Source organism: Lethenteron reissneri, chromosome 40, assembly GCF_015708825.2.
Source record: "Lethenteron reissneri isolate LAM-NWPU_2019-01 chromosome 40, ASM1570882v1, whole genome shotgun sequence".
NCBI lineage: Eukaryota > Metazoa > Chordata > Hyperoartia > Petromyzontiformes > Petromyzontidae > Lethenteron > Lethenteron reissneri.
In genome coordinates, this window is record NC_083818.1 from 2,071,161 (window position 1) to 2,095,498 (window position 24,338).

General features: G+C 50.9%; 1 protein-coding gene across 1 annotated transcript in view; it reads right to left on the bottom strand.

Annotated features, from left to right (window-relative positions):
* The window catches only part of LOC133352375 (transient receptor potential cation channel subfamily V member 5-like), a 28,744-nt gene extending 5,342 nt beyond the window's left edge, over positions 1 to 23,402 (bottom strand). The window contains exons 1-10 of the mRNA XM_061567970.1: positions 23,277 to 23,402; positions 20,906 to 21,046; positions 19,423 to 19,521; positions 18,943 to 19,118; positions 18,695 to 18,841; positions 17,263 to 17,475; positions 14,119 to 14,205; positions 8,811 to 8,887; positions 7,665 to 7,830; positions 3,431 to 3,497 (exon numbers count right to left, since the gene is read on the bottom strand). Of these exons, the coding sequence (XP_061423954.1) occupies positions 3,431 to 3,497; positions 7,665 to 7,830; positions 8,811 to 8,887; positions 14,119 to 14,205; positions 17,263 to 17,475; positions 18,695 to 18,841; positions 18,943 to 19,118; positions 19,423 to 19,521; positions 20,906 to 21,046; positions 23,277 to 23,298 (1,195 nt within the window). The 5' untranslated portion in view covers positions 23,299 to 23,402. The remainder of the gene's footprint in view (positions 1 to 3,430; positions 3,498 to 7,664; positions 7,831 to 8,810; positions 8,888 to 14,118; positions 14,206 to 17,262; positions 17,476 to 18,694; positions 18,842 to 18,942; positions 19,119 to 19,422; positions 19,522 to 20,905; positions 21,047 to 23,276) is intronic.
* Positions 23,403 to 24,338: the final 936 nt, after the last annotated feature.

Sequence of the window (24,338 nt, forward strand, 5' to 3'; positions counted from 1 at the left end):
CTTGCCCTCGATTTGGAGCACCTGCCCACGTCCTTCATTTCGAGTGTGCAACATGTGGTTTGTGAGACACGTGAATGGAGGCCCTATGTTTTGATTTTCGCAAATACATGAAAATTGCACACACATATACACGGCATGCTCTGACTCGTCACAAAGAAGTATGCATTGTGGTGCCGGTTCGTATTGACACTGCCAACGGGAACAAAAACCCAAGGCTACCGACACAAAAACTAAATCTGCAAAGCGAAGGGAATCTCAAGGCCAACCAAAATCTGCATCCATGAGTTATGGGTGATGGCAGTTCTACTCTACGTATTTAAATTCAAGACAAAGGCAAGACAAATATCCCCCGTATAGCCTTAACAGACTGTTGGGGCAAGTGCTGTTAGCGAGCACCTATGAAGGCCTGCACTTTGACACACGAGGGGGTGAGTGGCCAGCAAAACACCCGACCGCCTTTGTTTCCCGAGTGCCAATGTTTACGCACCGCACCAGGTACTCATTTGTGGCTGAGTTCGATTGGAAGAAATATACTGGGAACATAAATTAACTTGCTGAGAAGGCTCCTGGGTGTATCTACACAAACTCAGAAAATGAGACTTCGTTGGGTTTGTGGGGGTTACATAAAAGCCCTACGGAGGCCAATACATTCCACTCAGTGATCTTTGCGCTCACGCGCAAAATGATCAAAAAGTAGAGAGGCCATTCACACAACAAGTGGATTGGTGGGACGAAGGAGAACTCGAGGTGGAGGAAAAAAAACCCAGAAAAGGTCCCACAGATATAACTTTGATTGACCCGAGCTATAAGCATGCCGATACTTGCATTGTCTCTGTACTGTTTGTCTTTTACCGTTGTTCTCTGGCCGAAACACCGCTGGCGACACTTAGGCCCTAAAGAAGACTGTTTCTGGTGTAGGGCAATCAGTTTCAAAGGCAATGCATACGTTAAGGGTTTTGGGACATATTCCTGCAGACATGGCAAGATCGGAAATGGCTGCAATCCTCAAAACCGCGAACACACCTGTTAGCAACATCATCAAGGATGAGCCCCTTGAGCTTTCTCAACTAAAAAAGAGAGATGACATCATCATCCTCTCAGCCGACAAGGGCAATGCCACTGTCATCTTGGACAAAACCACATACAATAACAAAATTCAGGACTTATTTAATGATGGCAGCTATACCAAAATCAATACAGATCCTACCAACTGCCTGGTTACGAAAACCAACATCATCATCACTGATTCGACATCTTTAATCGAACCAAACAAGCAGCTTTCCTTAAAACCCTCTGCTGCTAGACCACCCAGATTTTATGGCTTACCAAAAATCCATAAAGAAGGTACACCACTCCGTCCGATCATCTCCACCATTATCTCACCCACCTACAAACTGACCCGATTTATGTCTGAGACCTTGCAACCATTCACTGATAAGACTACCTCAGCTGTACCTAACTCAGCTCACTTGATATCTTCAATTAAGGACATCTCACTATCTCCAGGTGATTTGCTTGTCAGTTTCGATGTGGTATCTTTGTTTACCAACGTTACTGTGTATGACACCATTGCAATCATTGAAGATTTGGTCCAACAAGGACTGAATGCTGATGTACCGGCCCTGGTTAGACACTGCTTCACCAACACTTACTTCACCTAGAATGGAACATTCTACAAACAAGTTGAAGGTACCCCAATGGGTTCTCCCTTATCTCCAGTTGTAGCCAATGTTTTCATGGAAAATTTTGAGACAGATGCCATCCAGGCATCCACTCTACGTCCGTCCTTGTGGAAGAGATATGTAGATGACACGTTCGTCATCTGGCCACATGGCCTACCAGCTCTGGGCCATTTCTTCAACCACATCAATTCCATACACCCAGCCATCACATTCACCATGGAGGTGGAAAAGGATGGCAAGTTACCATTCTTAGATGTTTTAATAAGAAAAGGGACCTGATGGCTCTACAGGAAAGCCACCCATACGGATGCCTACCTAAAACCTGACTCCCACCACCATCCATCCCAGAATAATTCCCTCATCAAAACTCTACACCATAGAGCTTGATCCATTTCCGACCATCATTACCTAGTCAGTGAACTGGAACACGTACACCAAGCCCTCAAGAAGAATGGGTATTCAGACTACACAATATGTAAATCTATCACCCCAACCATTGGGAAAGAACCATCTGAGGGCCTAATCAAAACCATCACCTTGCCATACATAGTAGGGGTCACCAAATATATTTCCAAAATCATGAGAAAACACAAGATCCAGGTACGATTCAACACAGTACATAAAATTCGTGATTTTATCCCATGTGTGAAGGATGTGATCCCTGACATGCAATACCCCGGTGTCTACAAACTAAGCTGTGTCTGCGGCAGCAGTTACATTGGGGAAACTAAGTGACATGTCTCGGATCGGGTTCGTGAACATAAGGCAGATTTGAAACACGGGAGGACTAATACCTCAGCCGTGGCTGATCATTATTTTAATGCTGTGGGCATACACGAATTTGATTTTGCCAAGACGAGGGTACTCTGCAAGCCCACTGGCTATCAGCACATATTCGTTCATGAAGCCATCCAGATATATAAACACAGACACAATTTCAACCGAGAAGATGGGTACAAACTGAGCAATCAGTGGAAGGACGTTATTGACCAGTTTAGGTCATAACTGGCTGTGATGTTCCCTTCCTACCTACCCATGTTAGCAGATGTTTTAGACTCTCTGAGTTACATTCACTAACACAGCCATCTTTAGCTGTGTTAGTAAATGGTGGCCTGCCATCCTTGTCCACCTCCATGTGGCGATGCTCTTGCCGAGCTCTGTCTGAGCTTACATTTACAAGCAAATCTCTTACATTGACATGCTAATCCCTCACAATACAATGGCCACCCCCACAGCTTCGTTTGTCAAGATTTCTCCGATCTCACATTTACATGCAAATTTAATCTCTAGCCCCTCCCACTGACCCTTGGGCTACACCCATCCCAAACCTTTATAACTCCCTGCCTTAGCAGCGCTCCCACCATATATTCTCAGCAGCTCTTCGCGATATTTCTCACCTTATGACGATTGCTTGTGTTGCGATCGAAACATCGTGATAATTTTTATTTGTATTTTTTATATTTTTATTATTATTTGATCTATCTATGTGGCATTACCGAAAGACCCAAGAATAGAAAAATGCATACATTATTTTTAGATCATGTTTGTTTGCATGTTCACCACAAGTCTGTATGGTGCATGCAGACTTGATGGTGTTTGAACATCCTAATACGTGTTGTATTGCCAGAAAGAGTAAAACCTATTCTTATTTTCTCTACATTTACTTGGCCGGGCTGGGGCTAGGTTTTTATTTCCGCGGCTGTGTCCCCCGTGAGGTCTCCCAAGTAACTTAATGACGACGTCTTTACCGCAGGTGAAGCCCATGAGGACCATGAACATGAGCCAGCACACCCGGAACACGTCCCCGAACAGCATCTGTACGAGAGGGGGGAGCGACGCACACATACACACACAAGCGGAATCCTTCACTGATTGTAGAAAATGAAGTCAAACTTTCCGGCATGAGTGAGATTAAAAATATATACTTTGAAGATTATGGCCAACAGACCAAATACAGACCAAATCGTCGTAAATCCGAAGTCAGATCTGTCGTACATGAAACCCTATTTTCCCGTAGACAACTGGCAAAACGTATTCAAGAGGGTTTAGGAGGTGAAAATCCACGGGAAAAAACACAAAAGCTCAACACCAGATCACATCGGAAACCAGAACCGACTCCGTTCGAATGCGTTCGGAGTCGTTGTCGGAGGATGCGTCGTGAGTCAAGTCTCTGAGTCGTAAATCGATCCGCGGTGGCATTATACAAACGCTTTAGACGGAGACCGCCTGTGATTATGTCACCCATATTTTTCTCATAGCCACCAATTTGGCTTTTGCAGGCCAAGGTGGTCAAGTGACCAGTCACTACCCCCGCCGGCCAAAGTGCCACGGCTTATGGGCAGGGCTCGGCAACCGAAACGTAACATGAAGAGCCATTTTTTGTTCTAATTCGGTAAAAAAAAACCCGCAATATTTGAAGAGCCCCAATGCACGCGGCGAACACGAGACGGTGGTGGTGATAAATGAACAACGTCATGAAACAGTCCTTAGTGAGCCGCAGGTTGCCAACCCCTGCCCATGGTAAACTGGACTCCCATGGTAAACTGGACTCCCATGGTAAACTGGGCTTCCATGATGAACTGAATTTCCATTGTAAACTGGACTTCCATGATAAATTGGACTCCCATTGTAAACTGGACTCCCATGGTAAACTGGACTCCCATGGTAAACTGGACTCCCATGGTAAACTGGACTCCCATGGTAAACTGGACTTCCATGGTAAACTGCACTCCAATTGTAAACTGGACTCCCATGGTAAACTGGACTCCCATGGTAAACTGGACTTCCATGGCAAACTAGACTCCCATGGTAAACTGGACTCCCATGGTAAACTGGACTCCCATGGTGAACTGGACTCCCATGGTAAACTGGATTTCCATGGTCAGGGGTCGACAATCAAAAGAAGACGAGCAGCCAATTTTTGTTTTCGAATTTCAAGGAGCCGCACTGCAGCCCCTTAATGAGCCGCCCGTGGCTCCGGAGCGGCAGGCTGCCAGCGCCTGGCTATGGGGGACGGTGACACAGGGCTCGCTGGCAACGTACGGCTTGAGAAGTTACGTGGAATACATTTGTGGTGCCGTTACCGGAACCGCTATCGATTATAATAATTCTCATCGACCGCCCATAAATGGGATTGGCCAAACGTGACTTTTGAACGCAGCCACCCCTAAGAAAGCCTCACCGAGGGCTGTCCTGTCCTTCGAATAGCACGGTTGGCTACGTACGGTGCGAAATACGTTCAACATACATACACTGTTATTATTTACATGAAACAAACACATAAAAATGAACCCAATTAACAAGTTGGCTTTGCTTTGTGCCTTGAAAATCAGGGGTCAGAAACCTTAAGCTCACGTTCATAATTAACCTTGTGAATTAATTTCATACATTCCACAAGCTCGGCCACTTCTGTTGCTGCAAAAGGCCTCTCTCTCTTGGAGTGACTGAGGTCTGTGTGTCTGTGGTGAGCGGTAGTGGAGCGACCCGAGTTCTATTCCCACTCACGGCCAATGCCAGTGACGATTATCTGAGCCAGTCCTGGGCCTCTCCCAGGTCAACTCAACCTCATTTGAGTACCTGGTGTGGTGTGTAAACATGGCCACTAGGGAGACAAGGCTGGCCGGGTGTGGTGCTGGCCAGCCACCCCCTCGTGCGCCGTGCAGGCCTTCATAGGTTCTAGATTTGAAGCTTTCGTGACTGCAAGGATTCATACTCTTAGTTCTTTCGGTAAAGTCACGTAGGTAAAAAATGAAATTAAAATTAATAAAAATTAAACAATAAAAAACAAAAAATCACGACGTTTCGGAGGCAACACAAGTCTCCGTCACCAAGTGGGACCGTCACAGCCAGATTTGCTGCATCAAGTGAAGCAAGGATTCAAGATGTAAGCCCTTAAATGCAAGTTGAGGGGGGATGAGAGGGGGGGGAGCTTATCAGAATGTGGTAACCAATGAATGGAACGTATCGGGAGGGAGGGGGGCGGAGCTAAAAGAAGGCACGAAGTGGTACACAAGAGCCGGTTGACGTGGACGTGGTTGTGTGCAAGTAACTATTGTTGCACATGCTAACGTATTGGAAGGGGAGGGGGAGGGGGGGCTAAAAGAGGGTATGGGGTGCAAGTGTACGTGGACATGTGTATGTACAAGCACCTGTTGATACACATGATAGAAAAGAACGAAAATGCCCATGTTTATACCAGTGTTGGCTGACAATAAAGAGAGTACTGTTAAACACTGGGGATGTTAACACTCGGTAAAGTAAAGTCAAATAGTGCCTGTCAGGTAAGATGGTCCAAAAATGTGTAATTCAGTCTTTTTTTCTTCTTAGATATTCTGTTTGAGAGGAGACCTGACGGATCCTAGGGACATTCTGTATATAGGAAAGCCACCCACACAGATTCCTACTTGAAACCGGATTCCCACCACCACTCATCTCAAAAGAATTCTCTCATCAAAACGCTATACCATAGAGCTCATGGCATTTCTGACCAACACCACCTGGCCAGTAAATTGAGACATGTACATCGGGCCCTCAGAATGAACGGATACTCTGAACGCACCATCCGCCAAGCTGTTTTTCCCACCATACAGAAACAGCCACTTGAAACTCCGATCAAAACTGTCACGTTACCATACATAGCAGGCGTGACCAAAAAGATCTCCAAAATTCGAAACGAACATAAGATCCAAGTCCGATTCAGTACAGTACATAAAATCCGTGATCTAATTCCATCTGTGAAGGATGTCATCCCTGACTTGCAATACCCTGGAGTCTATAAACTGAGTTGCAGCTGTGGTGACTGTTACATTGGGGAAACGAAACGTCATGTCTCTGATCGTGTCCGCAAGCACAAATCAGATTTGAAACACGGCAAAATTGAGTCTTCCGCCGTTGCCGATCATTGCTACAATGCGGTGGGCTGTCATGCGATTGTTTTCTCCAAGACTAAAGTGCTCTGCAAACCCTCTGGCTACCATCAAAGGTTTGTACACGAACCATTTAGATATACAAACACAGACATAATTTCAACCGTGATGACGGGTACAAACTTAGTAATCATTGGAAAGATGTTATCAACCACGCAAAAAAGACTTAATTACACATTTTTGGACCATCTTATCTGACAGGCACTATTTTACTTTACTTTACCGAGTGTTAACATCCCCAGTGTTTAACAGTACTCTCTTTATTGTCAGCCAACACTGGTATAAACATGGGCATTATCGTTCTTTTCTATCATGTGTATCAACAGGTGCTTGTACATACACATGTCCACGTACACTTGCACCCCATACCCTCTTTTAGCCCCTCCTCCCCCTCCCCTTCCAATACGTTAGCATGTGCAACAATAGTTACTTGCACACAACCACGTCCACGTCACCGGCTCTTGTGTACCACTTCCGTGCATTATTTTGGCCCCGCCCCCTCCCCCCTCCCGATACGTTCTACGTAGCACTTCGTGCCTTCTTTAGCTCCGCCCCCCTCCCTCCCGATACGTTCCATTCATTGGCTACCACATTCTGATAAGCTCCCCCCCCCCTCTCCTCCCCCCTCAACTTGCATTTAAGGGCTTACATCTTGAATCCTTGCTTCACTTGATGCAGCAAATCTAGCTGTGATGGTCCCACCTGATGACGGAGACTTGTGTTGCCTCCGAAACGTCGTGATTTTTTGTTTTTTATTGTTTTATTTTTATTAATTTCAATTTCATTTTTTACCTACGTGACTTTACCGAAAGAACTAAGAGTATGCCGTCATAGGTGTTCGCTAACAGCACTTGCCCCAACAGTCTGTGATAGGCCACACGAGGAATGTTTATCTTTGCTAATATATCGCCCGCCAAATATATTTGAAAGTCCTATTCAGCCTTCAGTGTTGAATAGTTTCCCCGCCTCTGCTATTGGACATCTGTGAGAACAAGCTTCATAGCTCTGATGAAATGCACAAAGCGCGCGACCGGAATATTGGGGATTCACGTCGCACCTTCTGTATCATGACGGTGAACGAGCCCAGCATCTCGATCCCGCGAGCGAAGAACAGCGTGTAGCACCAGCCGAGCACCAGCGCCAGCGACATGGGCACGGACTCCCCCTGGGCGCCCGCGAGCCTCATGACGAAGAGCAGTCCCACGAGGCACGCGTAGCACACCCTGGGGGGGGGGGGGGGGGTCCACGCGGCACCACCGTCGTCACGGAGCAGCGGTGGCGGCGGTACAACACCGCGTCGCACAGCTTTGTGGGTGCACCTCCGATTAGCACGGTTGGTTACGTTACGGGGCACGATTGTCCTTAGAAGCGCTTTTTGCGAGTTTCATTTTTTGTACTCCCCCCACCCCCGCCGCCCGCAACTCCGATTCAGCGCGGTTGGCTACGTACGGCGTGAAAGAAGTTTAACATACGTAGAGTACGTATTAGCTCTAGATTGATGGTGACGTGATGGTGCATCAGTTCATCGCGTATTTGCCCACCGCCGTGGGGGTGTCTGCCACTGCTGTCAAACTTCTCCACTCATTCCTGTCCCTAGGTGCCATCTTCACGTACTCCGCACAGTCCCTCAGATATTCTGGCTCACCACTTGGAGCCCCCTCTCTTCAAAACCGGCTTCTCTACGTGGTGGGCGGTGGGGGGGGGCGGAAGGTGCCTGCGCACAGCGCGGCGCTTGTGGCGTGAGCGTGGAAGGAGAGGTCGCGCTGCAGACGTGTGACCCAGTCTGTGAGCACGACGCCATCCCAAGAAGCGGCTTTGCACTCGCACTGCCTCCTCCGCTTGGAATTCATTACGGGAGACTGAAGGCTGCACTTCTGGGCCGCCTCCGAGAATGAAAACGAATGCAGTTTTTTTTGTTTTGTTTTTATCTCCCGACGACGTCCGAAGAAGACCTCTGCGAAAACGTGTCCAGCGCCGCTCTCGCGCCCGGCGACTCACGCCCAAAGCAACAACAAATCTGCCGTGTGGTGACAGCAACGTGGGCCGCTCCAGGGGCAGAAAAGTGCAAAGGGCGGGGGGGGGGGGTGAGGGGGGTTGAGATGCACCGGGGGGACATCGTCCCCTCTCCCCCCACGGGATCTTTGTGCGCGCTTTTCGTGTGCGTGCGAGACGCGTGAAGGTGCCGGGGGGGGGGGGGTCTCACATGATGATGTGGAAAGGCCCTCCGGTCACAATGTTTCCGAAGTAGCGCGAGAACCCGATGCGGATCATGTCCGGGATCTAAGTGAGGGCACAGGAAACACGCACAGCCATAAACAGGGGGGAAATAAATCACACGCCTGCCCACGGATGTCGTAATGACGCGGCAACATGCGTTCGCTCCTCTAATGTATCTCATTGGCAGCATGTCAGCTGACGGGCTAGCTGTCAAAGCTGTTTTTTTATTTATATATGTATTTATATATGCGTAGTCCTTTTCCCGCGATAGCTTTTTTCCAACTTTGGGCAACCATTCATTCAACTGGTCCAGCATTTAACTGGCTAAATGTTCCTCAAAGCAATGAAACTTTACACTGCAGGTTCATTGACATTTTCACGAGAGTTGCGGTGACTCCCCTGTTACATACAGATGGACCAGAGAGCTGAGCTCTAAATGCTTTCAACCTGAGTTGTAAAACTTTAAAATACACTCGATATGACATGGGCCTGTACTGATGCTTGTGTGTGTGTATGAACCATACTTCGCAATGGTTAGTGCACTGCACTACAAACCCGGCGACCCGAGTTCGATTCCCGCTCACGGCCAACACCGGTGACGATTATCTTAACCGGTCATGGGCCTCCCCAATGTCGACTCAGCCTTAAATAAGTACCTGGTGTGGTGCGTAAAAACATCGCCACTGGGGAGACAAAGGCGGCTGGGCGCGGTGCTGGCCACCCACCCCCTCGTGTACCGTTCCGGCCTTCATAGGTGCTCGCTAACAGCACTTGCCCCAACAGTCTGCTCAGGCTATAAGGGGGATCTTTGTTTTGTTGTTTTGTGAACCGTAGATGTACGATGTAGATTGGCCACACCCTGTGTGTGTACTCTCGTGTGTAAATTCTGGATAGAAATCGCGAAATAAGCCACATTTGTTTATTCTCGGAATTATGCAATTCGTGCACCATCTGAGCCGGCGAGAGATGTCATCGGTGTAAGGCAGGGGTCCTCAAACTTTTTAAACAGGGGGCCAGTTCACTGTCCCTCAGACCGTTGGAGGGCCGGACTATAGTTAAAAAAAACTATGAACAAATTCCTATGCACACTGCATATATCTTATTTTGAAGTGAAGAAACAAAACGGGAACAAATACAATATTTAAAATGAAGAACAAGTAAAGTTAAATCAACAAACTTGCCAGTATTTCAATGGGAACTATGGGCCTGCTTTTGGCTAATGAGATGGTCAATGTCCGGTTCCATATTTGACACTGCTAGTCGTAACAAGTTTATGCAAGTGTGCATCCGTTAGTCTAGATCTGGTTGGAGATTTCAAATGTTTCATTCTGGAAAAAGTCTGTTCACAGACATAAGTGCTGCCAAAGATGGTTGCCATTTTGAGTGCATGGTTCCTGAGATGAGGATATGTCTCAGAGGGGAGAGATGCATAGAAATTATGAAGGCTGCTTGACTTGAATGCGTCTTTCAGAGAGTCACAATTCTGCAGTTCAGCCAGTTCCATTTGGTAAATTGTATCCACATTTTCAATGTCAATAGAAAATGGGTTGCGGAAAAGCTGTATGTCCTGTTCATGGAGATGAAGCTCTTTAAATCCAAATTGGAACTCCTTTTGCAATTTTTCCAGTGAATCCACACATGTTTTGTTTGGGAATGCAACCAATGGTTTTTCCGCTAACAGATTTTGAGTTGTAGGGAGATGGCAGAAGTTTTCCTCCTTCACTTGTTTGATGAGGAGGCCTAATTTTACTTCAAATGCTTTGACATGTGATTGCATATCACAGATGAGCTTCCCCTTTCCTTGAAGTTGCACATTGAAACTGTTGAGTAGCTCTGTTACATCTGTCAGAAAGGCAAGGTGCCATTTCCATTCTGCATCATTGAGCTCTGGTACTTCTTTGTTTTTTTAAAGCAGAAAAGCTGTAATCTGTGGAAGTAAGTCATAGAAACGTTTCAAAACTCTCCCTCGACTCAGCCAACGGACTTCTGTGTGATACAGAACATCTTCATAGTCAACATTTAGCTCGGACAGAAATTCCTGAAATTGTCTGTGTTTTAGTGCATGAGCTCTAATGAAGTTAACACAAGATACCACAAATTTCATAACAGAGTCCCACTTCAGTGATTTACTACACAGCGCTTGTTGGTGGATGAGGCAGTGTATGGCTATTGGATGAGAATGGTTATGTTTGTCCATCTCTTGGTTAATGCGAGCAATTACTCCTTTCTTAGACCCCACCATGCTAGGAGCACCATCAGTTGTCACACTGGCTAGTTTAGCCCAGTTCAGCTCCAAATCATTCACAGTTTGGCAAACCTTTTCATAGATATCCTCTCTTCTTGGTTCTTTCGGTAAAGTCACGTAGAAGGGAAGTAATAAAATAATAAAAATAAAACATAATAAAATAATTCTCACGACGTTTCGGCCACAACGCAAGCAGCCGTCCTCCGGTGAAAACCAGGTCTGTCGGGGAGACAGCGTCTGAATGAAACAGCACACGAGCTTGGAGCATATATAAGCTGGGTTGGAAACGGGGGAAAGAGCGCCTTGACAATAATTTGCATATCAAGAGGAATTTAGCATATTTATGGGAAATGCAGGAATGTTATTAGTACTACATATGCAGCACGGGCTCCAAGCTCGTGTGCCGTTTCATTCAGACGCTGTCTCCCCGACAGACCTGGTTTTCACCTGAGGACGGCTGCTTGCGTTGTGGCCGAAACGTCGTGAGAATTATTTTGTTTTACTTTTATTATTTTATTACTTCCTTTCTATGTGACTTTACCGAAAGAACCAAGAAGATGAATCCCTGCAGTCACGAAAGCTTTAAATCGAAAAATATCCTCTCCTGTAGTTGTTCCTTTGATGCTTTGCAGTGCAGCAAGCTCTTCTGTGACTTCGAAATAGTCATTCGTCCCACGAATAAAAATTAGAAGTTGTGCAGAATCACGAACATCATTGCTTTCGTCGAGTGCCAAGGAAAAATAGGAAATTTTTTTGTGGAGTTTTGCAAATGCTGATGCAAATTGTCTCCCATTTCTTCAATCCTCCGTGTAATTGTAGGTCCTGAAAGACTCACTGTACTAAATAAATCGGCCTTCTCTGGACACATCTCTTTAGCAACAGAAAGAAGGCATTCTTTAACAAATTCTCCCTCCACGAATGGTCTGCCAGTGCACGCTATTAGCTTGGCAACTTGAAAACTTGCTCGCAGTGATGAAATATTTAGCTGCTTCTGCTTCACAAGTATTTTGCTGAGTTGTTAATGTATTTTTCAGTTTTAATATTTTATCTTTTCTCACTTCTCCGACCAAACAATCATATGTATCTTTATGTTGAGTTTCATAGTGTCGACGTAAATTGTATTCTTTGAACACAGACACTATATTCTGGCATATCAGACACACAGCTCTTTCCTTGTACTGCATGAAAAAGTAATCATAAGTCCACTGTTCTTTGAATATCCTACACTCCGAGTCAATTTTTCTCTTTCTTGACATCATTGTTTCCTAGGGAGTCAAAATTGCTATTAGTAAAATACCAATATATATACAGCGCTACAAAAACAATATACCAGCAATAACGATGCCCACACAGAGACACAGACTGCACTGCCCATCAATGCAGTCTGATTGGGGGGAACTCCGCCCCCTCTCCCTCTTCCACCAATGACCATCCATCTCATGTATAAAAAAAGTAACAGACAGGCAGCAGCGGCAAAAACACCCGGCGGGCCGGATAAATGTCCTCGGCGGGCCGCATGTGGCCCGCGGGCCGTAGTTTGAGGACCCCTGGTGTAAGGCAACAGTTCGGTGCGGAAATGAAGGGAAGTAAAAAGGGGGGGGGGGGTAGGGGGGGGGCTATTCGTGGGCAGATGCGTTGGCTGTCTCTCCATCACTTTTGGCAGAGACACGGAGTTCGTTTTTTTTGCTTGCAACAACGACAAAAGCAGTCGGTTCAAGCGTTTTGTTGTTGTTGTTGTTGTTTACAGATCACGTGCCGGTCGATTCCACACACGGAGAGACATATACACGCGAAACCCCCGTTCCGTCGCCGCGATTGTGGAGTCCGCCAAAGTGGAGAGAGGCTTTTTTATGGGGGGCGGGGGGGGGGTTGCAGGGTGAGAGGACGTGGCCAATGATGGCAGCAAGTTTATGAAAAATTGCAGTGGACGCTGGGATAGATGCATGCCTCCCTCCTCCCCCTCCCCCCAGGATCAAGCCCAGCTGCGCCTTTATCTGAAGTGTTCTCGTGTCAGGGGTTGCCACTCGGCGCAATGGCCGTCCACGCAAGCAGGGTCTGACTGGCGGCATGCGCGTGGGTCTACGGAAGAGAGCGATCACCGTGGCAGAAAAAACAAGAATAAGCCGCGGAATGAGACACCGCAGCCTCGTCATCGGCCACGGCGCGATAACTGGCGGAAGGGAACGGAGGGGAGCGTTCCGCACGCGTTTAGAAGTAAGCATGCTTACTGAACTAAACTAAAAACTCAACTTTTTTTATTTCACCAGGCAAGGCCCACTGAGCCCTGTAGCTCTTTTTTCAGAAGCGACCTGGCCACGGATGATGGCTCAACGAAGTGGCTCACCGCATGGAAAAGTATCGCAGCCAAATACTCTAAACGCGTGGTGATGTTCATTCTAAATGTGGAGGGAAAAACCGGAGGACCTGGAGAAAAATCCACGCGACCACGAGGAGAAGCAGGCGTCAGGGTTTTATTACCACGAGGAGAAGCAGGCGTCAGGGTTTGGATTGAACCCACAATATAGTATATTAGATTTGTGTTTCTATTTCATTTATACCTGATGATGATTGCTTGTGTTTCAATCGAAACGTCGTATGCTAGTATTTAATTTATTATTTTCTCTTGATACGTGACTTTACCGAAAGAACCAAAGAGTAATTCCTGCAGTCACGAAAGCTCCAAATTAAGCCACAACCTCCTGTATACCCGGCGAGGTAGCTAACATCTCCGAGCCACCGTGGCTGCTGACCTGCTGCACATTCCTCTTGCGTTTCGCCGCAACCCAAGGGCAGCGTTTGCCGCTCGGCAAAGAGAGAGAGAGGGTGGGGTGATAGGTGGGGGGGGGGGGGGGGGATCCCCCCCCCTCGCTCCCCCCTTCCTTTGCGAGCGATAGAGAGAGACCCAAAACCCACGACCTCCAGGCGAGATAGTTAACGCATCGCCACCGCGGTGCGCTGAGAAACGTGGGCAACGACAGAGATACTCGGGAGTACGGAGCGTGAGTGACACTGGACGGGCTGGACGCGGCGGCCGCAGGGCCCCTCTCACCTCCAGCAGGAGGATGGTGATGGCCCCCAGGATGCTTATGATCTCACCCCCGAGACGCACAAAGTCCAGCTGTGTTTGGTAGCTCTCCTGCACGGCCAGGCACACGGATGGGGGGGGGGGGGGCACGGTGCGTCCATCAAAACGATCGGGGCAATGTCACTCGCCAATATAATTCGCTCACTTGCCAATGGTAGCCACTGCTCCACTTGGTCTTGTGTACAATGTCCAGGCAACATCTGAGACCTGAGCTTGCCCTACACACAAAGCGGTCGGCAGGAGTGGCCTGCTGCTGCTGCTGCTCCGCGTGTAGGTGTGGTGCAACTGCGCAGAGGCCGCATCGGCCTGTCACCTCGGTCAGTCAACCCACGGCACCTGGATCTGTCCCGCGACCTCCGAGCCTTCGACACTTCACGTGACCTTAAGGTGCACACAGCCTGGAACAGGCTCCGTGGGGAGGTCACCGCCACTTAGTGGTGAATGGCGGTTGTTGTTGTTGGTGCGACTGCACTTGGGAAAACGGACCAAGGGACACGTGGCGCTGGGCTATGGAGAGGGGTGGGGGTGTGAGGTGCGAGGTGACGAGTGAAGGCTGCGAGTTGGCTGGAGACGTTCGGCGACGTGGGGGGCTCTTGCCGGTGGCAGTGGCTGATTGCGAATAGATGCTGAAGGTCGCCAACGGTGGGACAAAAATCTCGGTCGTGTCACGAGAATGACGCCGGGTAGATTCGCTCTGTCCCACTGCACTGCAGTTTATCGTCGCCTATTTGCTCTCGATAATGTTCAACTATGAATGGTTTCTATCTTCTAAGTCTTTTACTTGGTGATTCAAATCACGCACTCGGCTCGCTCGGACCACGCCATCTACTCCCGAGAGGCAGTTTCCCAGCTCGTTGCTCAGATGGCACAGGCTCTGCTGCACGGAACGGAGTAGGAAATCTGCCTTGGTCCAACCCCCCCCCTCACGCCGCCCACGACCTCTTCACAACCCGGCACCTCGAGCACCACCAGCCGACGGACCCTGCCGGGAGTTGCCACCACCTGGCACCCTGGATGGCTATGCCCACCCCCAGGTGCCGGCGTGATGGCTGCGTTAAAGGCACGATGCCCTTCGCGGGGGGGGGGGGGGTCTGTGACTCAGCCGGGCAGCACCCGCCGCCACCTGGAGACGTGGCGTGCCGTGGCAGCCAGACGCCCGGCACGTCGGAGCCACTCCGACACGCTTCCTCCCTCTAACGTCGCGACGCCTCCCTCCAAAGAATGTCGAGAAGCACGCGATTTGGTGCTGGCGATAACAACCGCGTTTGCAAAATGCGATTTGTGAATTTCACGTCTCGCCCGTGCAGCATCGATTGTTCAATTGTTTGACGTGCACATCTCTATCGGGACCGTGTGTTGTCTGTTGATTTGCTGCCTTGCCTGAGAGTGGTAATCGGTGTAATTACCCACGATACACTTAAACACTTTTATCTATTTGACGTATTTATGTTTAGTGACTTGCTCACGTGTCCTATACTTTGCACTCCGATCGTTATTTTTGCATCGTTCGTTCTTGCAACTTTCTGACCCCGCGCCCCTCTACTCTAACATCTCACTGGGGGAAAAAGAGCTTTATAGCTGATCGGATTTCTCCAGGGATAAGTTAGATTCTGATTCTGATTTATAACTGCGACTCGTCAAAAAAACTACAACCACAGCAGTTTACCGAGGACTTATTAAAGTCATAGAGTAGAAGCCCTCTTAACACTACTATACACTACAATACACTACACTACTATACACTACACTATACACTAAAATACTATACACTACTCTACTACACACTACACTACTCTACACCACACTCTTATACACTACTATACACTACACTACTATACACTACTACACTATACACTACTATACACTACGTTATTATACACTACACTACTATACACTACACTATACACTACAATACACTACACTACTATACACTAACCTACAATACTATACACTACTACACACTACACTATACACTACACTACTCTACACTCTTATACACTACTATACACTACACTACTATACACTACACTACTATACACTACACTACTATACACTACACTACTATACACTACACTTCTATACACTACACTATACACTACACTATACACTACACTACTCACTACACTACTATACACTACACTACTATACACTACACTACTATACACTACACTACTATACACTACACTATACACTACACTACTACTCACTACACTACTACTCACTACACTGCTATACACTACACTACTATACACTACACTGTACACTACACTACTACGCACTACACTACTATACACTACACTACTATACACTACACTGTACACTACACTACTACTCACTACACTACTACTCACTACACTACTATACACTACACCACTATACACTACACTATACACTGCACATTTGGCTCTACGGAGGCCCGTCGTTGAGCGATGTAGACGTTACGAGGGGTTCTGCTGTGCTCTGTGTTGTTGGCATCATTCACCAAAAAGAGAGGCCAACAACACAACACCTTTTGGCGTCTTTTCGTAAAAAATAAATAAAAATGTTTTGCAAATGTCGCGCGTCGTGTGTCAGGTCAGGAGTGCAACAGGCGCGAACGTTGCGTCAGTAGGACCTGCCGGCTGGGACCGGTTTGGGCCACCGTGCCGAGTTGTCAGCCAAAAAACAAGAAAAAAGAGAAAAAAAATCAACCAACTCCCGAATAACGTGCGGCTAAGAAACCGGTTGCAAAAACTCACCCCGGTGGGTTATTTTTTCGCCACCTGTCAGGGTCCACGGAAACCCTCGAGCAGAGAGAGCGAGAGGGCTTTTCATAACAACTCAAACGGGAGCCAAAAATGCAAAGGCGGCTGACAGCCGATACCGTGGCGATGGTATCGTCTGGCATCCGCCGATTCAGCCGGTTTGGTACAAATTAATGCCTGAGATAACAAATCGTGGACCTCTGTGTGAACCCCCCACCCTCTCCCCCATTGCAACAGCTGCAGGTTTACTGTGTTAAGAGTGGAACAGACTCAGTGGGGCTCAAAATAGGGATGATTGCAAAATTAAGCTTAACTGACCCCCCCACCTCCCCCGCCCCAAGCGATGGGTGAAGTTGGCACGTACGGACAGGGGTTTCTGGACGAGGATGACGTCGTCGCGTGGGTCCGTGGCGTTGTCTGTGCGCATCATTAGGGGCCGGTAGATGCAGGCGAGCGAGAAGCTGATGATGTAGACCATGTAGAGCATGGTCCACATGCGGAAGTAGCGCCGCCCGTACCGCGTCCACTTGATGTTGATCAGCTCCTTCACGGGGGTCACCTCCAGGATCTGGCGAGCCTGAGGGGTGGCAAAGCAATTTGACCCCGTCGTCAGCAAGTTGCCGGCATTGTTGGACGTTTAGCCCAGCACCAGCTCAGAACCTTTATTGAGACTGGAAGAATCCCATGAGCTGTGAAGCTCGTTTTGTCCGGTAGGGGCAGGTCAGAGAATTTCAGCAAGAAACGATACAAAAACCGAAAAGTATAGGGAAGCCAAGCAAGTCACAAAAAATAATAATTGTAAATAAAGTATAAAAGTACAAATTGCACAAACACATCACGTGAGCACGTGGCGGTCGGTGCCTCTCTGAGAAAGAAGCACGGTGGTGGTGGCGGTGGTGGTGGTGCAAGGTGGTGACGGTGGTGCAAGGTGGTGGTGGTGGTGGTGCAAGGTGGTGGTGGTGCAAGGTGGTGGTGGTGGTGCAAGGTGGTGGCGGTGGTGCAAGGTGGTGGTGGTGGTGGCGGTGGTGCAAGGTGGTGGTGGTGCAAGGTGGTGGTGGTGGTGGTGCAAGGTGGTGGTGGTGCAAGTTGGTGACGGTGGTGCAAGGTGGTGGTGGTGGCGGTGGTGGTGGTGCAAGGTGGTGACGGTGGTGCAAGGTGGTGGTGGTGGTGGCGGTAGTGGTAGTGCAAGGTGGTGGCGGAGATGCAAGGTGGTGACGGTGGTGCAAGATGGTGGTGGTGCAAGGTGGCAGTGGTGGTGGTGCAAGGTGGTGGTGGTGGCGGTAGTGGTAGCGCAAGGTGGTGACGGTGGTGCAAGGTGGTGGTGGTGGTGCAAGATGGTGGTGGTGCAAGGTGGCAGTGGTGGTGGAGCAAGGTGGTGGTGGTGGCGGTAGTGGTAGTGCAAGGTGGTGACGGTGGTGCAAGGTGGTGGTGGTGGTGCAAGATGGTGGTGGTGCAAGGTGGCAGTGGTGGTGGTGCAAGGTGGTGGTGGTGGTGGTGCAAGATGGTGGTGGTGCAAGTTGGTGGCGGTGGTGCAAGGTGGTGGTGGTGGTGGCGGTGGTGGTGGTGCAAGGTGGTGACGGTGGTGCAAGGTGGTGGTGGCGGTGGTGCAAGGTGGTGGTGGTGGCGGTGGTGGTGGTGCAAGGTGGTGACGGTGGTGCAAGGTGGTGGTGATGGTGGCGGTAGTGGTGGTGCAAGGTGGTGACGGTGGTGCAAGGTGGTGGTGGTGCAAGGTGGCAGTGGTGGTGGTGCAAGGTGGTGGTGGCGGTGGTGGCGCAAGGCGGCGCGCGCTATCAGACCTCGCGCTTGTGGCTCGTGGTGATGATCTCCAGCACCGAGCGATCGTCCTCCCACGAGTCGATTTCGCTGAGGTCATACAGGGTGGACGTCACGGTGCCCAGCGACCACTGCACCACTCTGCGACGCTTCACCAGGTGCTGGAACATCTGTCAACATCGGGCGTCGAACGTCTCGGGTCAAAGCCGCCGGAACTGAAGATGGCACAGCGGAGAGACGCCGCCACCCGCCATCCAAGTGTGAGACTCACCACCACGTTGCCCTTGGCCGCGGCGAGCTTGAGCGGGGTGTAGCCGCGGTGGTTGAGAATCGACTCGGGGCAAACATCGCCCTCGCCCCACTGCGTGCTCGCCAGGATGAAGTCGTACATCTGGCAAGCGATGATGCGGTTCGTCTGGAGCACCAGCGTGTGGAGGACCGTGTTGCCTGCGTGCCGGGGGAGCGCACATTTGGGTGGGGTGGGGGGTGGCGATGAGGCATTGAGGCGCCGAGACGCTGCTCGTCTCTCGCACACCGAGGGGTGTGCGCGGGCACGCGGTTCCCGATGATTCACGATGCGGCGAGACTGCCAAAGGGCAGAAAGGCGGCGGGAGGAGAGGCGCTCCTCGCCGCCAACTCTGGGAAGAGGACCGCGCATGGGGGCGAGTGCTGCGACCGCCTTCGCCTGTCCCACGTGCGGTGAGAAAGCACGCGTCGTGGGACTGGCCGACCGAGGAGGTGCGGCGCTCACCGCGGGAGTCCTGCGCGCTGACCCTGGCCCCGTGCTGCAGGAGCAGTCGCACCAGCTCCAGGTTCCCCGTGCTTGCGGCGAACGACAGCACGTACTCGCCTGGGGGGCCCGGGGGGGGAGGGAGTGGGGGGCACACAGCACGCGCAGCACACACCATGCACTCGCCCCCCACTCCTCACGTGCGCTGGCTTTGCACTTTTTTGTAATCAAAAGTTTACATTTTCACCAACAAAACGTGCCGCAGTTGACGTATCCCACAGTCTGGCGATTCCTTGCCGAGAGGCGCCGATCACGTGGCACTTATGGCCATGCTCGGAACACCAATGAGTCGGGTGGAAAAATGTCCCCCCTTCCACGTGCCCGATCAGCGTGGCCGAGAGACATTTTAGGGTGGCGGGTGAACGTCGGTTGTGGGATGTTTCAAGGTAGTAGGCCTCGTGTGGCCGCAGGGCGTGTATGACATTAAGTCCTAACTAAATTGTAAAACTACCAGGTAAGGCTCCACTCCTGTATACCAGACGAGGTAGTTAGCATCTCCTAGTCACCATGATGATGCTAATGATGAGAGAGAGACGCAAACTCCAAATATACAGCAGCACACGGTCAGAGTCGGGATCGAACCCACGACCTCCTGTATACCAGGCGAAGTATTTAACATCTCCTAGCCACCATGATGATGATAATGATTAGAGAGAGAGACGCAAACTCCAAATATACAGCAGGCGTCTGGGTCGGGATCAAACCCACGACCTCCTGTATACCAGGCGAGGTAGTTAACATCTCCTAGCCACTGTGGCGCCCAAGTCTATGGCCCCTGGCCCATAGGTATCCAACCCTGCTTTAAATTTCTCTTTGGCCAATCTCCTCTCTATCAGGGCAGGGTATAAAATGTCGGGTGAAACCGCAGTGAGCACGGGAGTCTGCTGATCCCATGCTTGCGTTGCTCCCAAAAATAGCCTCAGCTATGGCCTCATCGATATCAAAACTCAGCCCTGCGACGAGAGTGAACAGTGCCGGGTGGTGTCATCAATCTTATTTTTTGAAGTCGTTGTTTAAGGCATTATTTATTGTTTTCACATTTTGTTGTAAGTTCATGGCACCGGGATTTCACCTCAGCCGGCACGTCTCTCCAGATAGGACCGTGTGCTCGGTAGCGTTCCTCAGAGCAGAGTACTCCGATCCGTACAGAATCATTGGGGTCACCGTGATCTCACATTATCCTGTGATCTCACGTACTGTGAGATCATAATCTTAGTATTTCAGATCTTAATAATCTTTGCAACTGATGCTGTGTTTAGTCAAGTTCATTTTCATGGAAACGTGACCTGAACCCCACGACTTTGGCTCCACTACCTCTCTCGGTACCTCGGCATCAACGCAGCCGTGACCAACCCTCTGTCGTGCGGTCATAGCGTCGCCGGACTGCGTCGCTACCATCGCCGCGCCACGGTGCCATAGTCGGCACGGCGTACTGCGGCTGTACCGTAGTGCGTGTGCTTGCGGTGTTTGCCGGTGAAGTAGGAGCCGGTGGTGCGCGACGACTCCGCGTCCGCCCCGCGTAGCAGCAGCTCCTGCACCAGGTTCACGTTCTGGTTGAGCACGGCGATGTGCAGCGCCGTCTGACCTGCACGGACCGGGGGGCGGGAGAGGCGACGTTGGCCGATTGTGATGCAGCCGACGGCTTCACGGCTGCACGGGGGGTGCGGCTGCCGAGTGTGCGGGCCGGTGTGGCTACACCGGGGCCCCTGGGCTGAAGAGGTTCAGGCACCACAACGGAGCGGGGAATTTGGCAGGTGGCACCCCCCGTTTACTTGCGTGCACCGGCGCCCATGCCCGCCGCCCGCACTACTCATCGTCGATGCTCCGCGGTCGCCACGCGATCCCGCTCCCTCGCTGCGGCTCACCCAACGCCGACGCGCCGTCATTTGTCATTCACGCCGCGGCCGCCGAGGGGTTCGCGAGACAACGGCGGTCAGGATGTCCTGCCACATCCTCTGGAGCTTTCTGCACCTCCTTCCGGCACCATGCGTGCCAGCCCGTAACACCGCTCACCCTTTGTCACTCATCCGTGTAGAGTCGTTGTCGCGTTTGTCCCCTGATTATTTCTGAAAGTGTTTTTTTTATTGTTCTCCAATTCCCGCAACGCTGATGCGCGCACGGCACGGCAAGTGCGCATTACGAAATTGCCTGTGGTGGGATGTCCAGCACCGTCCGCTGCCTCTGATAAACTAAACTATTCCTATAAACAATGTTGTATTCTACCATGTAAGGCCCACTGAGAATGATAGCTCAACGAAGTGGCTCATCATCACGTGGACATGTATCGCAGCCAAATACTCTAAACGCGTGATGTTGATTACTAAATGTGGAGGGAAAAAACGGGGAGAGAGAGAGAGAGACGCAAACTCCAAATATACAGCAGCAGCCGTCAGGGTCGGGATCGAACCCACGACCTCCTGTATACCCAGCGAGGTAGTTAACATCTCTGAGCCACCGTCACTGCTGACCTGCTGCACATTCCTCCCGTTGCGTTTCGCTGCAACCCAAGTGAGAGAGAGAGAAGGTGGGGTGGAGGTGCCCTGGGGGGGGCCTCATTCTCCCCTTCCTTGTCGAGTGATAGAGAGACCCACAGCGCGTGACTACCATGTGCCGGGCTCGACAACCAGGGCTGGATGAAGATGTTGAAGGCCCCAGGCTACAGGTACTGTGAGGCCCCCAGTAATATTTTCCAAAGGAAAACGGTTAAAGAAAAATGTAATAATACTTTTTACAAGGCTAACAACAAATAAAAGTCAGCATTCACAAATGAAACAACTTTTCACTTCATCTCTGGAGGACTTCCAGCTGGCGGAGGCCCGAAAGCACCTGCGCCTGAATCCGGCCCTGCTGACAATAAACCAGCGGCAGGGGGGGAAATCGTCCCAAGTGCTCCCTCCCTCCCTCGGTTTGGCCACTTTCGCTCAGTTGCGCGCAAAATAAAATATAAACCGGCGTTCACTCCCTCCCCCCACCCTTCATCTCGCCGGCCAGCCAGCGCCACTTTTTAGGCGATTTAATTTGAGCGTCGCAGGCGGCCGCGGTGCTTTCAGGCGCGCGCCCGCCGCGTTCATCGAAGAGCTCCATCTCGGCCATCTGGCAGTGCGCGTAATCCGAGCCACTACGGCTTCCTGATGACCATGGCCTGACAACAATGTTGTTTGTAGCCAGGCTGGATCGTGGTCCACAGTGGTGTCGCGTGATTGACCATGACCCCCCCCCCACCCCTCTTCATAGTAGCTCTGTGTGTGTGCCACTGTGGCACTGCCTAGCTCCCTGTGGCAACAACAACCGCTACTCGCCACTAAGTGGTGGTGACGTCACCACGAGGCTTGTGCCAGGCCATGTGCACGTTGAGGCCACGTAAAGTGTCGAACGCCCGCTGGCAGGAGCAGGTGCCACGGGTCGACTGACTGAGATGACTGAGGTGACTGGCTGATGCACCACTTGTGCTCCCTACTGTGAAACTTGCTGCATTTTAGCCACCCGGCGCTCCACTCGTTGTTGTGAGCGTCGCTCCTTTTGCCCTCCGTTGTTGCTGGAGGGCGACTGCCCCCAACTGCCCAGCAGCGTCCTTCACGTGCCTCCTCCACACACTGCCCCGGGCACGTGCGGCACCGCACCACCAATGCCCCCGTGGGATCCCTTGGGCTCTTCTCGCCCCATGCGTGGCGCAGCCCGCGGTCGCTCGCATACCGCGGAGCTCGCCCGTGACCCCCTCGCCGTGGAGGGCCACGCGTGGCGGCCGCGTTCCCCTTGCGCGCGACCCGGACGCCGGTGTCGTCTCGCGGTCGCGAACTTCACGCAGCGCTCGTTACCCCGGTAGAGGTCGGAGGTCATGGGCTCGTTGATGAGCGTGGGCTCCGCGTCCAGGAGGGCGAGCGCCGCGCCCAGGTTCTCGCACTGCACGGCCACGTGGAGGGCCGTCTCGCCCAGCACCCCTACACCACACCACACCGCACCGCACGGTACACCACGCGTTACACCACACCGCACGTTACACCACACCGCAGCACACTGCACCACACCGCACCACGCGTTACACCACGCGTTACACCACACCGCAGCACATTTCACCACACCGCACCACCCCGTGCGTTACACCACACCGCACCACGCGTTACACCACGCGTTACACCACACCGCAGCACACTGCATCACACGCACCACACCGCAGCACACAGCAGCACCCCACGCGTTACACCACATTAAGCAACATTGCTCACAGCGTGAAGCCTACAACAGGCTGTTCGGGGCAAGTGCTGTCAGCGAGTAGCGCCTATGGAGGCGGAACGGCACACGAGGAGGTGGGTGGCCAGCACCACGCCCGGCCGCCTTTGTCTCCCCAGTGCTGATGTTTACACACACCACCAGGTACTCATTTATGGCTCAGCCGACCCAGGGGAGGCACAGGAACTGGTTTAGATAATCGTCACTGGCGTTGGCATACCTGTCAAACCCTTATCAGTGCCCTACCTTATTACAGACCAATTCACCCCTTAGTGGTCACCCCGTGCCCATTATACATCTCAACGTTCATCCTACAAAGTCCCATCACGAGGGAGAAACACAAACAGACAAAATCAATGTTGTTGTCCGTAATTCAACGGCTGTAACGCCACATGGACCTGAAAACTAAATTTCCCTGTACAAGGTTACGGGGTAAACCGTGTGGGTTGACACGGTATGCGTTGGCCATGAGCGGGAATCGAACTCGGGCCGCCATGTTCGTAGCGCTTTGCACTCCCACTGCACTGCTGCGCCCATCACAAACCACACACGTGGCACCGACGCATCACGTGACGCCACACTGTGTTACACGTCACACCAAGTGGCACCGTGCAAACACAGCATAGCACATAGCACACCACAACACATAC